The 19,038-nt window shown below is 33.9% G+C and overlaps 1 protein-coding gene across 1 annotated transcript in view; it reads right to left on the bottom strand.

Moving 5' to 3' along the window:
* Window positions 1-19,038, bottom strand: part of SLC4A10 (solute carrier family 4 member 10) — a 287,806-nt gene that overhangs the window by 121,177 nt on the left and 147,591 nt on the right. Inside the window, exons 4-5 of the mRNA XM_057318172.1 lie at window positions 18,138-18,276; window positions 10,416-10,576 (exon numbers count right to left, since the gene is read on the bottom strand). Of these exons, the coding sequence (XP_057174155.1) occupies window positions 10,416-10,576; window positions 18,138-18,276 (300 nt within the window). The remainder of the gene's footprint in view (window positions 1-10,415; window positions 10,577-18,137; window positions 18,277-19,038) is intronic.

Here is a 19,038-nt window from a genome sequence, read left to right as displayed (position 1 = left end):
TGTATAAAACATGATAGACATTAAAAAATTTAGATATAGATATAGATCACTTCTCACTAAGGGAAAGAAGTTTGAACCCCATGCAAGACACCCCTACCCTCAGGTCCTGCACCAGAGAAAGAAGCTCCAAAATGCCCATCTTTGAAAACCAATGGGGATTATGTTCAGGGGAAACACAGGACATAGGGAATGAAGATTCTGCTCTTAAAGGGCTTATGTGCAGAACAACACTCTTTGGGACCCAGAATAAAAAGCAGCATTTTGAAAAGAGACTAGATTATAAGTGAAGGAGATTTACTTGCTAAACTTAAAGCTACCAGAGAGGCAGAAGTCTGTTGGGACTCTCTCCAGGGATGGCATGCCGGCAGATGCCACTGTTATTGGCTCCTTCTACTTTACTGACACCAACACTGGTAGGTGCCATTTTGGTACCCTCACTCTAGTGACCTAACAGCAGAGGTAAGCAACCCTGGCCCCCTCCTATCCCCCGGCTGCTCATCCACCACCACCAGAGTCAAGGGGCACACCCAGCCTACACAAGGGATACCCCCTGAGTGGCAGGCTCAGGTGGCCAGGGGGACTGAATTTCTGAACCACAAAGTTCTAAAACAATCCAAGAGACAGCCTGAGAGTCAACCGAGAACTAGGGTAAGGTTAAATGACAAGGTTCAACTCCTACACAGAGCCGTTCCTTCAAGACAGCTCTAGATAACTGTTCCACATAACACCAGAAACAAATACAGAAAATCAAGCAAAATGAGAAAACAGAGAAACACATGTTTCATAAAGTAATAAGATAAAACCCCAGAAAAAAACCTTAATGAAACAGAGATAATTAATTTACTGAATAAAGAGTTCAAATTAATGGCCATAAAGATATTCACTAAAATCAGAAGAAGAATGAGTGAACACACCTAGAACTTCAACAAAGAGATAGGAAATATAAGAAAGTACGAAATAGAACTCACAGAGCTGAAGAATATAACTGAAGTGAAAAATATACTAGAGGGAATCAAAAGCAGACTAGATGACACAGAAAAACAGACTGTGACCTAGAAGACAGGATAGTGGAAACCATTAAAACAAAACAGCAAAAAGAAAAAAAAGGAAATTTAAAAATATGACGATAGCTTAAGGGACCTGTGAGACAACAGCAAGCATACTAACAGTCATATTACCGGGGTCCCAGAAGAGAAGAGAGAAAAGAAGGATCAAACAAAACTTATTTGAAAAGACAATGGTTGAAGAGTTCCCTAACCTGGGAGAGGAAACAAACATCTAAGTCCAGGAACACAAAAAGTCCCAAATAAGATTAATCCAAAAAGATCCACACAAAGATGCATTGTAATTAAAATGCCAAAAGCTAAAGATAAAAAGGGAATCCTAAAACAAGAGAAAAACAACTAGTTACATTCAAGGGAAACCCCATAAGACTACCTGCTGAATTTTCAGCAGAAACTTTGCAGGCCAGAAGATAGTGGCATGATATATTCAAAATGCAGAAAGGAGAAAACTTTCAACCAAGAATGCTCTGCCTGTCAAGGTTATAATTCAGAATTGAAAGGAAAACAAAAAAGAGTTTCTCAGACAAGCAAAAGCTAAGGAAGTTCATCACCACTAAACTGGACTGAGAAGCATTTGTTAAAGGGACTTCTTTAAGCTAAAGAGTAAAGGCCATAACCAGAAATAATATATAAGATAAAATCTCACTACTAAAGACAAATATATATTAAAGGCAGCAGATAAAGTACTTATAAAGCTAGTATGAAGATTAAAAACCAAAAGTAGTAAAATCAACTATTATCTACAATAGTTAGGTTAGAAATACACACAAAAAAGACATAAAATATGATCTAAAAATGATAAAACAGATTGGGGAGAGCATAAACAGAGTACCTTTAGAAGGTGGCCAAACTCAAGTGACTATCAACTTAAAATAGATTGCCATATATATGTTATTATATTGAATCTCACCATGACCACAAACCAAAAACCTATACTAGATACACAAAAAATAATGAGAAAGGAATATAAACATAAGACTAAAGAAAGCCATCAAATCACAAGGGAAAAAAATAAGAGAAGAGAAAAGAAACAGAGAATAATTACAAAATAGGGCAGGCAAGGAATGTGATAAGAAGGCACACCAATAACTTTAAAAGATGAATTGGTATTTATTCCAGGAATGAAAGAATGGTTAAACATCTGAAAATCAATCAACATGATATACATTAGCAAAATGAGAGATAAAAATCATATGATCATCTCAATAGATGCAGAAAAAGTATTTGACAAAATACAACACCATTTATGATAAAAATCCTCAACAAAGTAGGTATAGGCAAATGTACTTTGACATAATAAAGACCATATAGGACAATTCCACATACTCAATGGTGAAAAGCTGAAAACTTTTCCTCCAAGATCAGGAACAGGACAAGGAGGCTCATTCTCATCACTCTTAGTCAACATAGTATTGGAAGTTCTAGCCATAACAATTAAGCAAGAAAAAGAAATAAAAAGCATTCAAATTGGTAAGAAAGAAGTAAAACTATCACTATTTGTGAATGACATGATACTATATGTAGAAAACCCTAAAGATGCCACCAAAAAATATTATAACTAATAAATTAATTCAATAAAGTTGAAAGATACAGAAGTCTATTGCATTTCTATAAACTAATAATAAACTATCAGAAAAAGAAATTTTTAAAAATCCCATTCACAATTACATCCAAAAGAATAAAATGCCTAGGAATAAATTTAACCAAGGAGGTACACACCTATACACTGAAAACTATACAACATTAATGAAAAACAAAAACAAAAACAGAAGACACAAACAAATGGGAAGTTATACCATGCTCACAGATTGAAAGAATTAATATTGTTAAAATTTCCATTCTACCCACAGCAATCTACAGATTCAATGTAATCTCTATCAAAATAAAATGGTCTCACAGAACTAAAACAAATAGTCTTAAAATTTGTATGGAACCACAAAAGACCCCAAAAGCCAAAAAGCAATCTTGAGAAGAATAAAGCTGAAGGTGTCATCATCCCTGATTTCAAATGACACTACAAAGCCATAGTATTCAAAACAGCATGGCACTGGCACAAAAATAGACACATAGATCAGTGAAACAGAATAGAGCCCAGAAATAAACCAATGCATAGATGGTCAATCTACAACAAATGAGGCAAAAACATACAATAGGGAAAAATAATCTCTTCAATAAATTATGTTGAGAAAACTACATGCAGAAGAATGAAGCTGGATAACTATCTTACACCATACATAAAAATTAACTAAAAATGCGGGGCGCCTGGGTGGCACAGTCGTTAGGCATCTGCCTTCGGCTCAGGGCGTGATCCCGGCGTTATGGGATCAAGCCCCACATCAGGCTCCTCCGCTATGAGCCTGCTTCTTCCTTTCCCACTCCCCCTGCTTGTGTTCCCTCTCTCGCTGGCTGTCTCTATCTCTGTCAAATAAATAAAAGAAAATCTTTAAAAAAAATTAACTAAAAATGGATTAAGGACTTGACTGTAAGACCTAAAACCTTAAAATTCCTAGAAGAAAGCTTAGGCAACTTAGGCAGTCATTTCTTTGACATTAGATGTAGCAACATTCTTCTAGATATGTCTCCTCAGGCAAGGGCAACAAAAGTAAAAATAAACAAATGGGACTACATCAAACTAAAAAGCTTTTGCACAGCAAAGGAAACTATCAACAAAACAAAAAGGCAACCTACTGAATAAGAGAAAATATTTGCAAACCAAATATCTGATAAAGGGCTCATATCCACAATATATAAGGAACTCCTACAACTCAATAGCAAAAGGCAAAAAAATCAATTAAAAAATGGAAAAAAGACCTGAATAGACATTTTCCCAAAGACATATGGATGGCTAAGAGGGAAATGAAAAGATGCTCATCACTAATCATCAGGAAATACAACCACACTGAGATATCACCTCACATCTGTTAGAATGACTAGTATCAAAAAGACAAGTAATAACAAATGTTGGTAAGGATGTGAAGAAAAGGGAACCCTTGTGCACTGTTGGTAGGAATGCAAATTGGTGCAGCCACAATGGAAAACAGTATTTTTCAAAAAATTTAAAAACAACTACCATTTGATCCAGCAATTCCTCTTCAGAGTATGTATCTAAAGAAAATGAAAACACCAACTCAGAAAGGTATATGCAGCCCTATGTTTACTGCAACATAATTTACAACAGCCAAGATATAGAAGCAACCTACATGTCTGTCTATCTATCGATCTATCAATCTATCGATCTACCTATGCTGCTAGAATAATGGAATATTATTCAGCCATAAAAAAGAATAAACTCTTGCTATTTGTGACAACGTGGATGAACTTGGAGGGTATTATGTTAAGTGAAATAAGTCAGAGAAAGACAAATACTGTAAGATTTCATTTATATGTGTTACTTAAAAAGTGAAACAGATGAACATAAAAAACAAAACAAACCAGACTCACAGATATAGAGAAGAGACTGATAGTTCTCTGGGAGAAGGCAAGTTGGGGGAGGGCAGAATTGGTGAAAAAGATCAAGAGATATAAACTTCCAGTTATACAATAAATAAGTCATGGAGATGTAATATATAGCACAAGGAACACAGATAATATTGTATTAACTTTATATAGAGACAGATGTTAACTAGCCTTACATGGTGATCATTTCAAAATGTATATAAATGTCAAATTGCTATGTTGTACACCTGAAACTAATATAATATGTGTGCCAATTATACTTCAATTTAAAAAACCATAAACCCCAATCAAACTATAAGACAATGAATTTCATTGGCTCACATAACAGAAAATCAAAGTTAGGCTGGATTTAATTCTAGTCCTCTGACTCTGTCATGTGTGAGTTTAACCTAAGGTTGATTTTCCTTATGGTCATAAAGTAAGTGCCAATAGCAACAAAGAAATACATATCTTTGTTGATATCCATATATTCTTTGATTTTTTGTGACTTTCTCTCAAAAGGAGGTTCTTTTTCTTCTACCCAGGAAAAATTCTCTTAAATCCAACTGACATAGCCCTGCCCATGCTGAGACAATCCCTAGCTAAGGAAACAGTGCCCCTATGACTGGACGAGGCTGATCAAGAACTACCCTTCACTCGAACTGGTTCTCTAAACCACAGGTATTTGCAGAATTTCATATAATTTTCATTAAATATTAAATTTTAAAATTTAATCCAAATATTAATTTTGCAAAATATTAAATTTCTCTTTATTATTTTTTAATTGTGTAAAATGTAATAACCATTCTTAGCTCATTGGCCTGACAAAATCAGACAGTGTTTGAGTATAATTTGCCAACCTTTGCTCTGTAACTTTGCTGTTTACAATGAAAAGAGGTAGAATTTATGTTCAGAAATCAGCCATAATATTCACTATAATTACCTCTAACATCCCTTTCAATTCTGAAACTATGATAGTATAGAATATTTAAATCTATACCTCACTTCTTTGGATATGAGTAGTTATAATATCCTGGAATTAATTTGAAATAAAAGAAATGATAAATTGCCAAAATATGGGACTTTACACTGAAACTTTGCTAAGAGGGAAAAATGTACACAAAATATGCTGCATACACTTCATAATGCGAGTTGTAAAGTAGGTTATTAAAACACCAGAAGGGTACCACGGTACCACAGCTTCATCTGTAAGCCATAATGTGTATCCCCAGTTCAATATTCTAATCAAAATCAAATGACTCATATAAAACCCCATGTACATGGTTATGATTTTTAGTTCTTACCAAAGTGCAGTCTTTCCAGGCTTAAGCACTACAAAAACCCATAAGCCACTAGCTTCACAGTCTTTCAGAAATAAGGTCTTTATTTGAAACGGTTACATAAGAGAAAGTAAATAGAAAAAAAAAATGCTCATCTGCTCATTAGCCACACAGAAATACACAGTAAACTCCTCTGAGGTATAACTGCATCAAATATATCTTAATGAACTAGAAAAGTTAATCATCTTGCTTAAGAATATAACTTATACTGAGGTGAGATTTTAAGTACCAATGGGAGCCTGATTCACTAATCACTTTCATTGTTCTCTTCACCACTATAATATATACTAGTATTAACCTTGAAAAGTAGGAAAGGATAATGAACCATAATGGTTTTGGGCTCAAAATCAAGTCCTACACTCTCAGCCGGCTATGATGTCTAAATAACACAGTCTAGCCTGCCAAAGCATAATGTCAGGATCTGGGTGGTATCAGGAGAAGCAAGAACGAAAAGGATAAATAGGTCAGACTCTTCTAGCACTAAGCAGGCTCTAGGAACACTAGTAGCATTTCTGTAAAAAGGCCTCAGAAAATGAAAAATTATTTTTCATCTAATCAGGCAATTATTTATCATGATCAATCAATCTTGACCACTGAATGAAAACCTCCAGAGAACATGAGATTTACAGATTCTTTAGAAATCTCTGCCTCTTAAAAGATAATCATATAAATTCTTTGTCTTAAAAACCCATTGCCTTAACTTTGAAAGATGCTGGGGTTGGGGGGGGGAGTGAGAAATAAGAAGGGTCTAAATTCAGCAATTTGCTTGACAGCATTAACAGGAATGTATATACTAAAATTGTGAACTACCCTAAGAATTCTTACTTTCCAGAACAAGGATGTAATAGTATGGACATGTTAAACAATATGTGACTATTCCCATACTCCCAAATCTGCAGATTACACTCAGTGAAGCAAACTTCAATCTTTTCTTTCAGTAGAATATTTTACACAACAAAAGTTGTTTTAATGAGTGGAGAGCTATGATTGATAATCTGTCCATGGTCCTAACTTTGGTTTGGTTTTCATTTCTTATTCCCATTGACAGAATTAGGTTAAAGCATAAAACTTCAAAGAGAATATTTCCATTACTAATCTTTACAGTGCTGAATTTCAAAGAGATTGACAAAGACCATAAAATCGCCTGTAATTTATATAAATATAATTAAGAAGCATTTTAAATACAATTAATCTCCATCAGAATAAATCACAGTAACAAAATATATCTGAAGAAATTTGGTTTTGAAAAGGTTAAATAATATTTTGAAGGAGGAAGTTTAAATTTATTCTGAGTTCCCTGAAACATTGAGAAATAGACATTTTTAAATTAACTTTGTCCAAAAGAAAATCCTACTTTAATTATACCAGACATTCTTGACAGACCTGCCAGATACAAATGGGATTTTCTCCTGCTAAGTCTACAAAAATCTCTTTAAAGAATTATCTCAGACTCTATTAAAAACATATCAGAACACTGATATAAAAATCCTTGATTATTCTAAAACAATATCTGGGTCATATTTCTCTGTTAGAAAATGTCTAGAAAATATTAATGCTGCAGAGCCTGTGTATTCACAAAGTTTAAGAGTTTAGAGCCCTTAAAGATAAATACTATATTCAGCTTTTGGAAAACTGAAACTAGTGACTAATATGCTAGTAACTGCCTAACATATAGAAAAACATGAAAAATATGAGGTGAAGAAGAGTTCCAGATCCTCTTGTTAATCACTATGATCACAAGTTATCATGAAATAGAATAAAACAAAACTTACGATTATAGATTAATAAAAGAAATTATTCCCATCGCTGCAAGTATCACCTATGACATATCACTTTCTGTTTACGTGTTTATAGAACAGGGGGTATATCCTCCTCCCTATCTCATAAGGTTAACTGTGCTAATAAAATATAATGAATGTGAAAATACAAAGTTAGAAGCCTTGAAAATGTAAAGTATACTTATTACACACTTAGTAATACAGCTCAATTGTCACAAAGTAAAAATAGCAATAAGTAAACAATAAGAAAATAATTACAAACTCTAGGGAGAAAATGTCTTAATAAGATTTTATTGAGGGCAGAAATAAATACCTTTGTATTAAATGAGTCAAATTACAATTACTCAAAGACAGGAAATCTCATTAATGAGTGAAAAGAAATTTAAGGTAATAATGATCAACAAATATTTTTAATCATATTTTTAATGTGGTACTAGCTCTAAACTACTGACATCTTCTGAATGGCATTTTATAGACTGCTCTACACTGAAAATGGGACATTCAAGTTGAGCTACTTTGGAGACATAAAGATACAGACTAATTAGACGAGCAGAAAGAATAAAAGCTATTTGGGGTATCAAAACTTCCATTGAACTACTTTCCTTTGTAAGGATAGACTCAGAAAATGTAATTTGCTTTCAAGAGCAAGAATTAACACAGCTAACAACCCTCCCATATTCTACAGAACTGAGCTTAGGGAAGGGGGCAGCAGTAGGGAAAGGAAACATAAATTTAGACAATAAAACTGAACTAAGGTGATAAGATGAACAGAGTTTCTGTCAAATTCATGGGAGGATTTCCTGGTAGAAGTAAATTTCTAAAGAAAGCATTAGAAATTACATACTTTAAGACATTTAAAACCTGGTAAAACTATGAAGGGTTTTTCTGAGGTTAATTTTGCCAGGTTGAGGAATCTGACAGTTTCATTAGATACAGCCAGTCCAAAAGTTATTTGGATTAATCCATTTTCAAAGGTAATGCCATCACTGACATAAATAAACTTCTTATTTTGGGCAAGACCTTTAACCTTCTGAATCTCATTTCTTCATTTATGAAGTAAGGATAAACAATCCTAATACTAACCCTCAATTTTGTTTTGAATATCAAAAAGATAGCAGAGAATTACTAAAAAGAGCTTCCTAAACTGCAAAGTACCATGAAAATGTCATTTGGTTCCTAATTAAAACATAAAAAAGTTTATGGGCTATCAGCAGGACCCCATAATGTAAAGCTAGGAAATTAAGTTGGATAGTTACTATGCCAGCATTCACAAGAAGTTTGCTAATTCCTAAGTTAACCATTTTCTCTAAGTCTTGATTTAGTGTTATCCATCACTGTATCTGTGTTTTTCTGAAAAATATACTGTATTTAACTTCATATAGTCTTTTTGGCTCTATTTATGTATTTATGTATTTTATTTTTTCTAGTTATGTATTTTAAAGGGAAAGCTCTTTATAGGGGTAGTATGAAATTCTGGGAAAGAAGGAAAAGAAGGTCTATCTAACCCATTTTTTCTGTTTTGATTTTGTTTTTGCTTAATATTGTAGGCCAAGATATCTTTCCATATTTACTTTTCTTTTCATGCATATTGCAATGTATGCATGCCTATCAGCTCCAATGACCAAATAAATAATTTTTAAAGTAATTAAACTATCATTAAAATGTGGGCAACATCCACTTCAAGCCATTCTCTTTCTTCAGACAGTGGTTGTAGTGTAATATAAGGAACACATAGCTTATAGTCAGAGGCCTTTAGATGGAACAAGGGCCCCGAAAGTTGCAGAATTTCTATTTTCTTACTGAAAAATGGGAATGACACTTAATTCATGAGACTATTTGGAAGATTAAATTATGTCTATTTTTTTGTATAATATTCTTTCACTTCTGGAATCAAAAAAACATTCACAGAGTTTTGGAGGTTTTTTTTTTCCATTACTACAATATAATTTAGACATTAAAGTTTCTCTTAAGTCTTTCTACTTTACAAATAAATTCTACATGGAACTGCTTTTCTTTTTTCCAAACTAGAAATTTTTGAAAACCGCCTGTGTCGTTGCTTTATTTTTATTTTTAAAATCTCCATTAACTATTTCATTTATACTCTTTCAAAACTCTTTTTTCTATTATTTTGCTTTTACTAAAATGTGTTTGTCTTCCAGATCAAAAGATACTGGAGTTCTTTCCTCTATTTTCAGAGTAACAGTAAGATGCTTCCTAAGCATAGCTCCTTGTGTTATATGGACATAACAGACTTCTAATACAAATCTTTCATCTCAGGGGTTAGTCATAATATTAAATTACAAGATAATCTCAACTGCATCACTTGGCATCCTCTGGAATTCATGAGTTTTAATTCAGTTTAAAATAAATGGCCATACCTTTCTGTTTTATTCTAAATTAACATTTTCCCTATGAACTGATTTTTTTTATTTGATTATTTCGTGCATTTGAATATTAAAAAATTCCATCTCTAGCTTTATGGGTTTTTCCTTCAATTTCTTTATGGTGACAGCTTAATTAAGCACAATAGTGAAAAACAATATATATTAAATGGGAGTCAGAATACCTAGGTTCTTGTTCTAGATGTGCCAGTGACAAGTTGGACCACATTTCTCTGAGTTTCAACTTCTTTTATCTTAAACGAGGGAGTAGGAGAAAGTTAATTTTAAGCTCTCATATGCTGATCATAAGAATTAATTTTCCAAAGGTACACATACAGAGAATTATAAGGAAAAAGGAATAACAAAAATCAGCTATACCCATACGAGTAAAATAGACTAAGGGAAAAAAATATATACCTGCAATTTCTTCTAAAGTGTTGGCATGCATGTCCAGCAACACAGTTCCATTCAGAATACAACTTCTCAGCTCAAACAAGCTGTGCAATGAAAGAGTAGCCACATAGGGTTTGCTCCACCTTTCTCCTCCATCTTCCACATCTTCTTCAAACTTCAACCACCTACACAAATAAATATTATCAGCACACTGAATATTCTATTGTAGATGAATGATTCTTTGTCCCAAGAATAAAAAGTAGTAACAGAAAGATATTCACATTGCTTCATGGTTTTATGGGTTTGGAAGTAAAAACTAGCTCAAGTCATTTGGTTTATTTCATTTTAATTCCATTTAACAAGCATTCTTTTTGTCATTGGAAGTTGTGTAAAGACAAAGAAAAACTCAAATGTTATTTTTATTAGTTTGTTGATCTCTGAGAAAATATCTTAATATAAATGTTTATTCAGTGGCCACAACAAATCTGCTGTAGAATTAACAGAATATACTTCATAGAAGGAAAATGGCAATTCAAAAAGATGCAAAAGAAAATGAAAGAATAGTCATTTTTCTTCAGTGGGAAGTCTTAAAATGGAATATCGATTTTTAGGAAGGCTAGTATAATTTTGGGCCTATACTATAAGAAAAATACTTATTAGGTCTGCTTGGATGAAATCTAGTGATTGCAGTCATTTCCTAGAGACTACAGAAACCTATAAGAATGGAGCTTAGGCTCCAATCCCTGAGCCTTTTTGCCTGGATGGAGAACAGAAGAGCCTTGATGTCAAGACGCCAAATGACAGACACTGCCTTCTTAGAGTGAAATGAATAATAATATCTGAGTTTGTTTAACTAAGATAAATGGAAAGAATAAAGAGAAACCAGCAATTCCACTGGTCTGGCACAAGCACTATATCTCTTATTCTTTTAGGGACTTGTTCTCTAATCCTAATAGATGACCAGTTTAATTCCTCCATTTTTAATGAATCTTAAATAAAGCCTAAATTGCTTCCCTTCCCTTTCCCTCTGCCATTTTCCTCATTTCTCCTCTCCTTAGTCATTTTTGCTCTAACTTCCTCTCTCCATGCAATATCACTCAAATTCTCTCTAAAATACTATATTATTGTTGTATGTAATCAAATGATCTAACTCCAACAGAAACTAGTTAGGGAATCAGTGGATCAGCCAAAAATAACTAACCAAAAGGGTTAATCAGAATGATTAATGTGCAAAGTTCCAAGAAAGATAAAGAAAGCTATGTATCCATCCTCACTGTTCAGGAAGCAAAAAGTTGTGAGGAAATGAAAAGGAAACCAATAGGGAAGAACAGCTATGCCTGCCAACAGTTGACAGACAGGGAATACCTATACCTCTCATAAGTTTGTAAGATACTTGAAGGTTGAAAAAACATATTTAAGCCCCAAATCACTGACAGCATTTTTTCAATGGTGGCAATTTTATACAATATTTTTGTGTATACAGTTGGGAATATTTCACATTAGTGACTCTTAATGATTTTCAGGCCTTGATAGGGCCATAATACTTCATAAATCATGTGATTGTCGTTAGTACTGTTCATCAGCTAGTTGTCCCTCTCTATCTAGTAGAGAATAGGATATCACTGCCTGGCTCCCTTTTGACTGGGTGAAACCATATGACTATTGACTAGTTCTGGACAATGAATTGTGAGCAGAAATTACATGTGTCACTTCCAGACTGTGCTTCTGTCCATTTTTCTAATTGATTTGTTTTCATACTGTTGAAATTTGGGAGTTCTTTGCATCTTTTATATATAATATTTTTGTCAAATATATGGTTTGCAAATATTTTCTCCTTGTCTATAGCTTGTCCTTATCCTCTTAACAGGGTCTTTCACAGCACAAAGGTTTTAATTTTGGTGAAGTCCAATTTATGAATATTTTCTTTTATGGTTTGTGCTTTGGATATAATGTCTAAAAATTCATCATCTAGGTCCTGGGTCCTCCTAGGATTTTCACCTATATTTTTCTCTCAAATTTGTATGACTTTATGTTTTACATTTAGATTTATGATCTTCCTTCCTTTAGCATAATTTCCTTCAGATTGGAGGCTTGGTCTTTCAGAAAAGAATGGAATCTCTGGGAATTCTGGTTTGGTAGTTAAGATAACCAAATATATGGATGTTAGTTTGATTTAGCCATAGATTTTATGAATATTATAGGAAGAAGCATAAGATACTTTCCACAAAAAGAAACTCACAAGTTACAAATACCAAGTTTCTAAACATTTCAAGATTCAGTGCTTTAGGCCAACTCCAGAATGATGCCAAAAACATTAAGAGCTGTTTAAATAATTATTTTTAAAAGACTATATTAAAAATTATATATCTATCCTATACATGTATTCTCTCTCTCCTTCTCTCTCTCTCTCTACACACACACACACACACACACACAAATACATAAGTATCTCTCTTTTCTGCTTCTTTATTACATTTCATATTTCAAAGACAGAAATTAAGAGGTCTGGGAACACACCAAATCCTGTTTAAAGATTTGTAGTCACTGAATAGACAGTTGCAAAATGCCTGATTGCAGTTAATGACCTAAAGTACTGTAATTTATTCCAGTTTTCAAATAAACTCAGCTGACATTTGTTCGAATAGCAAACAAGAGTCTCACAGGCATAAATGAGATGTAATGAACAATGAAAAAAATCAAAACTATAGGCCAATTGTATGACATTTTCTGGGGGGGGGAATGGGCAGATTTAAACTCTGAGATTATTTGATTTTCCTACAGTGTGTCTGGATCTGTTTTCATCCATGATTAACACATTGGAATCTCTTTCTACTAAACAGCAACAACATAAAATAGGTGTTTCATGAATTCTTTGAGGATTAAGAGATGATAATCTCTTCTACAATACTCATATTAAAAATCTACAAAATAAAATTCTTCTGTAAATTAGAAATAGATGTTCTCCTTAGAAATTAACTCCTTCTGTTTATTCTATTCCTACTAATTTCTTTTAACTTTTCTAGGAATTTTTATTCTCTAGTTCTACCCAAATAGAAAGTAAAATATCATCCAAAATTATAGCCTTGGGAGAAGTTATGGATTCTTAAGAGAAAACAATCTGTTTTGGGTAGAGTTGAGGCTACAGATGGTGGAGGAGGGACATGGTTAGGGTGGAGGCTAGACAATAACATATGTAATCATAAAATGCCTATTTTAAGGGGAAAGGGAAAGTGAAATATATCCAAACCTAGAAATATTAGCTGTTCTTAAAGAGATTTTTAAAAAAGATTTTATTTATTTATTTATTTATTTATTTATTTATGAGCTAGAGAGTGAGCACAGGAGCAGGGGGAGGGGCAGAGGGACAAGCAGACTCCCCGCTGAGAGGGGAGCCTGACACAGGGCTCCATCCTGAGATCATGACCTGAGCCAAAGTCAGGTGCTTAACCCACTGAGCCACCCAGGTGCCCCTGGCTGTTCTTAATCCATATTATCTTCACATCTCACATCTCATGGAAAAATCTTGATGATGACTTAACCTTTCTTAATTTTGAATATCAAATGCCTTCACAGCATCAATAAAATTGTTTTGATGCAATAATCCTTTTTGACACTACCATGTATGTACCAGAGGCCAACTGCTACCCCCTGCTTTGCCTCTCCTGAGCTCATTTGTGTGAAGCACTTTTAAAGGGCAACCACAGCGAGTCAAACATGTTGTCTTCGTAATTGCACAGCTGTGGTATCTTTGCATGCTTTTCTATTAATAACATTATATGTTATTTATAAGCAGGACATTGTAATTGTGTTGATTTCATTAGCCCTTGTCATATGGCTTCTTTTAGGGTTTTTAAAAGTGAACAGCTGGTTTTCACAAACATTTATTAAATAATTATGATTCAAAAATTTAGCTTCAAATTCTAAAACTTTGCTTAAGTTTTACTTGGCAACAACAGTGGGCATGAATTATTCAAGATGTGATATGTGACAGGTGCAATGTGCTGATAAAATATCCTTTTTATTTCTACTATTAGGGTAGAAAATTATTAATCTCCCCTGGAATACTAATCAAAAGAAAGAAATGCTTCAAATAGTTATGCTAATGATTTATTAGAATCAAATTGCATTTGGAAAATCAGATGGAGTCCTAAATTAACTAAAATTAGTCTTTTTAGATGAACTAGGGTAACCAGAACAAATTACTTCTGCCACCTTAAAACTCACTACATTTCTAAATCCTCAATAAATACGCTCTGTTCTTCCCTGACGTATTGTGTCTCAGCCAAAATTCAGTTACCCTCCTCTTCAATGTCTGTTACTATTTTGATTGCTCATCAGATGTCTCCTTGAACCTCAAATAGCTGTACCATGCATAGGGTTCCAGAAGCATGGCTAAGAACACAGGTCCTATTTAATAACATTAGAGAATACTAATAATTAACTGGATCAACTTTTCTTTATAAATAAACAGCAATACATTTTGGTGGTTCAGGATAAACATGTTGTTCAGGTGAATCCATGAGAGCATGATAAAATCCTACCTGCTCAACTTTGATGAAGTGGAAGGGCTAGAGTCTAGTCTTGTTCTGCCATAACAGAGCTTCATGAGAGTGAGCAAGTGACAAGGAAGTTACTGCATAAAAGGAACAGATCACTATTTGATCTGGAAGATGAAAAATCATCAGCCATTTTAAGAATAAAGGAGTTACTCCTGACAAAATACACATTCCAATCTTACTTCTCAGCTCTATCATGTAGGATGACAGTGAAGAAAGGAATATAAAAGAAATGCTTCCAAAAAATACCTTTCAGCAATATAGAGACTCAAACTAACCAGAACTTCATCATACCTAACAGATATCCCTTCTTTCTGCCATCCAGGAATACCTAGTACTTCTCTAACCAGTTGAAGACAGATGCTTCCAGCCTTAAACAGGGAGGTTTGCACTTTAAATTCCTATCAACAACTCTAATCATGGGAGAGCAAAAGTCATAATGCTAATTGGTGGAGAAGATTACCATATATTGTTTTTCTGTCATCAAATAAAAAGGATGAGCATCATATTATATACATGAAGAAGTCCAAAGCACTTAGTTTTTGATGCAGTTGGAAGAAAAAAACAGGATAGATGGTTCTTAATCTTAAAATCTACCAAGTCATATAAAAACTACTTCAACTTTGGTTCTATATTTAATATATTATAATAGCTTCAGAAAGAAAGTGATTGACTTACATGATTTTTTTTCTAAAAAGGGGAATCCAGACAGAATAACATACCACTAAAGTACTAAAAAAGGCAAATAAAGAAAATGATTTGACATAAAATAGGTAAAGGAAATGAACAACTTAGTTTACAGGGAAAAAAATTAAAGCATATTTTTGAAAAGATGTTCAATCTCACCAATAATTTTAAAAATGTAAATTACAACGAGATTATTTTTCATCTATAAAATTAGCAAAAAAAAAAAAAAACGTAAAAGTTTGATGATTTAGTCTTGCAGGGGTTTGAGGAAAATAAGCACTCTCATACACTGTTCAGAGAAGTATGAATTACCAAAACATTTTATAAAGGCGATTTTGCAATATCTATCAAAATTTAAAAGCCTGCTGTCATTGGTACATAAGTTCCACTGTTAGAAACTCACCTTACCTAATGCCTACAAAATAACACCAAAACATACATGTGAATGATCACTGCAGCAAAGTTTGTAGCAAAAGTGTAAAACAACCTAAATCCCTATCAAGAGTGGCTAAATAAAGTTCATTCATATTGTAAAAGGTAATGCAATCATTAAAAAGATTGAGTAATCTGTATTGATAATATGGAAAATGCTCCAAATATATCATTAAATGAAAAAGTGAGGCACGAACATTGTATATAATCCCTATAGTATAAATTTTAAAAGGGCATACATTTTCATGCAGATCTAGGTATTAAAATTTTTATGAGAAGAGATACAAGAATAGTGATTACCTTTGAAGAGCGGTAATGTGAACAAGAGTAGAGGATACTTTTGCTTTTTTATCTTTCTATACTTTTGGAATTTTAAATTCTAGCAGTTCATTTTATTTTTTTAAATGTTAACAGAGGTGAACTAGGTAATAGCCATTTTAATTTTCTTCTATTTATTTCTAGTATTTTTTAAGTAAAAGGGACCTGTAAAGACCATTTAAAATATATCAAACAAGAATTAACTAACCCAGTATTATTTATACTATCATGACTGAACATTTAATTTCACACTAACTCTGGGTAGAGTTAAGGCAACGATTAAATGCAACTACAAGTTTCATATGACCCAGGGGTGTACCGTGGTTTTCAGAGGGCCATTCAATCCCCCGGCCACTAACAACTATGGCCAACAGAAAGGATTTCTAACAACAAGAGCTGTATGACCATGGAAGGGAGAACCTAACAAAAAAGTCAAACGCGTTCAAGCATATCCTGCCTCCTCTTCCTATACCACCCTTTTTGCTTTTCTTCCTAGCTAAGTCCAACTCACTCTTCAAGAGCCAGCTCAGAGATCACCTCCTCTAGGAAAGCTTTTTTTTTTTTTAAGATTTTATTTATTTATTTGAGAGAGAGTGCGAGAGAAGGCACATGAGCGGGGTGAGGGGCAGAGGGAGAAGCAGACTCCCCGCTGAGCAGGGAGCCTGAAGGCAGACACTTAACTGACTGAGCCACCCAGGTGCCCCTCCAGGTAAGCTATCTTGATCCCTCTCCTTCACCCTTTGGTTTAGATCCTTGCTACTCAAAATGGGATCCTCAAACCAAAAACATTGGTGCGACATCAGCTGGGAAGCTTATTAGAAATGCAGGATCTGAGATTCCATGCCTGAGGAGTACTGAGTTTACATTTCAGCAAGACCCCAGGTGATTCGTATTCACATTAAAATTTGGGAAGCAGTGGTTAAAGGACAACCCTTGGTGTGCCCACAATTCCTTGTGGACATTCATTCATGCATTCATTTTACAGTATTTACAACTTTACTTGTCTAAATCCCTCATTAAACTGTGAGATTGTTAAAGGCAGGGTCTAAGATTTTTGTTGTTCTCTATCCCTTATACCTGGCACATAATAGATATTCCATAAATATTTGTTAAATGAATGAGCAAAAAGTTAAGAATGAATGAATGAATGAAAAGTAAATGCAAAATTTAGCTTATGATTGTTTTATAGTAATTCATCAATTATATGGCAATATAGAAATATTAATTACAGTTGACAGAAAAGTAATTTTTGAAGTTATTTTGAAAAAACACTGTGTTTAAATGTATACATAGCCTAGAAACACATTACAAAATATTTTTACCTTCACCAAATAGTACATAAATAAATCCAGGACTATACCTAAAGCCTCTTATAATGTTTTCCCTTTCTTTAAAAAAGTCGCACACTCCAATTATCATATACTATCACTAGTTTGGGCACAGGCCAACAGTTGAAAAGATAGAAATAAATTACTTTTAGATACCTATTGTTTTCCTGATGACACACAAATTATGCTACAGTTTATCTTTCAGGCTGCAGCTGTTGCTGGCTCTGTGTCACTGTTTACTATAATTGCTGCCTTCAGATTTCATTCTGACCCATATCCCATTATAGGATATGCCCAGGCCAGATGAGCAATTTCAGAAATCCACAGCACGCATGGATGTTTGCAAAATCATGGCTTTACAAATCTCTTTTCCGATAGCATGAACATTGTTTAGTATACCTTCACCCTTCAACAAAAATCCTCACCTGGCTGTTTCTCGCCATTCAGCATCCTCACCTTCACGCCAGCAAATCTCATCCAGTTCTGTGAAAAGGTCATGAGGAATGTGTTCCTCATCATCATCCTCAGTTCCAAGAATAAACTGTACTCGCTGTGACGGGGTGTCTATAGAAAGTGAGAGACATGAACATGCATTACCATGACTTCAAGCTTAAAATTTCCTGGTCACCAACTTCGACATCACTCCCTGCCACCCCCCCTGCCACCCGACATCACTCCCTGCCACCCCCCCCAACTACAACAGTCATCTAGAGTAGACTTGGGAAATTAAAACTAAATTTAGAAAAAAGACAAACTAAATTTAGCATTACATGAAGTCTAGTACAATTTGGGAGCATAATTATGTAATATGCAAATATAAGATTATATATATTATCAAAAATAATATTAAATGTTATGATTATTTTTGGCTTATTTATACTTATCATAGAAACTATTTCTGTATCTCCCTCACACACATACACACATTTTCTCTCATCATAAATGCTATACTTTACAGTAATATTCAGAAGAACAGACTACGATAAAACTCACTTATACTAAAACTACACCGGATGTAATTCACCATGAACTCCTTTGTGATGCTTTTTTTATAGTCACACCTTTGCCCCTTCCCCAACCCCTGACAACCACTCCTATAGTTTTGCCTTTCCCAGAATGCTATAAACATGGAAACCAAACCCAAAATCATCTGCATGCTACATCATCTACTGGTGGTGTTTGCTTAAACATTCAAAGATCTCTTACGACCATGACTATGGCACAAGTCACTATGTTCTTGGTAGGGGAGCAAAATAATGTGTGGTTTGGACACAACACACACAATCTCAAGGGTGCACATGATGTTCCTGGAAAGAACATGTTTTC

The sequence above is a fragment of the Ursus arctos genome, unplaced genomic scaffold (genome assembly GCF_023065955.2).
Source record: "Ursus arctos isolate Adak ecotype North America unplaced genomic scaffold, UrsArc2.0 scaffold_1, whole genome shotgun sequence".
In the NCBI taxonomy this organism is placed as follows: domain Eukaryota; kingdom Metazoa; phylum Chordata; class Mammalia; order Carnivora; family Ursidae; genus Ursus; species Ursus arctos.
This window is presented reverse-complemented; position numbering and strand designations above follow the sequence as displayed.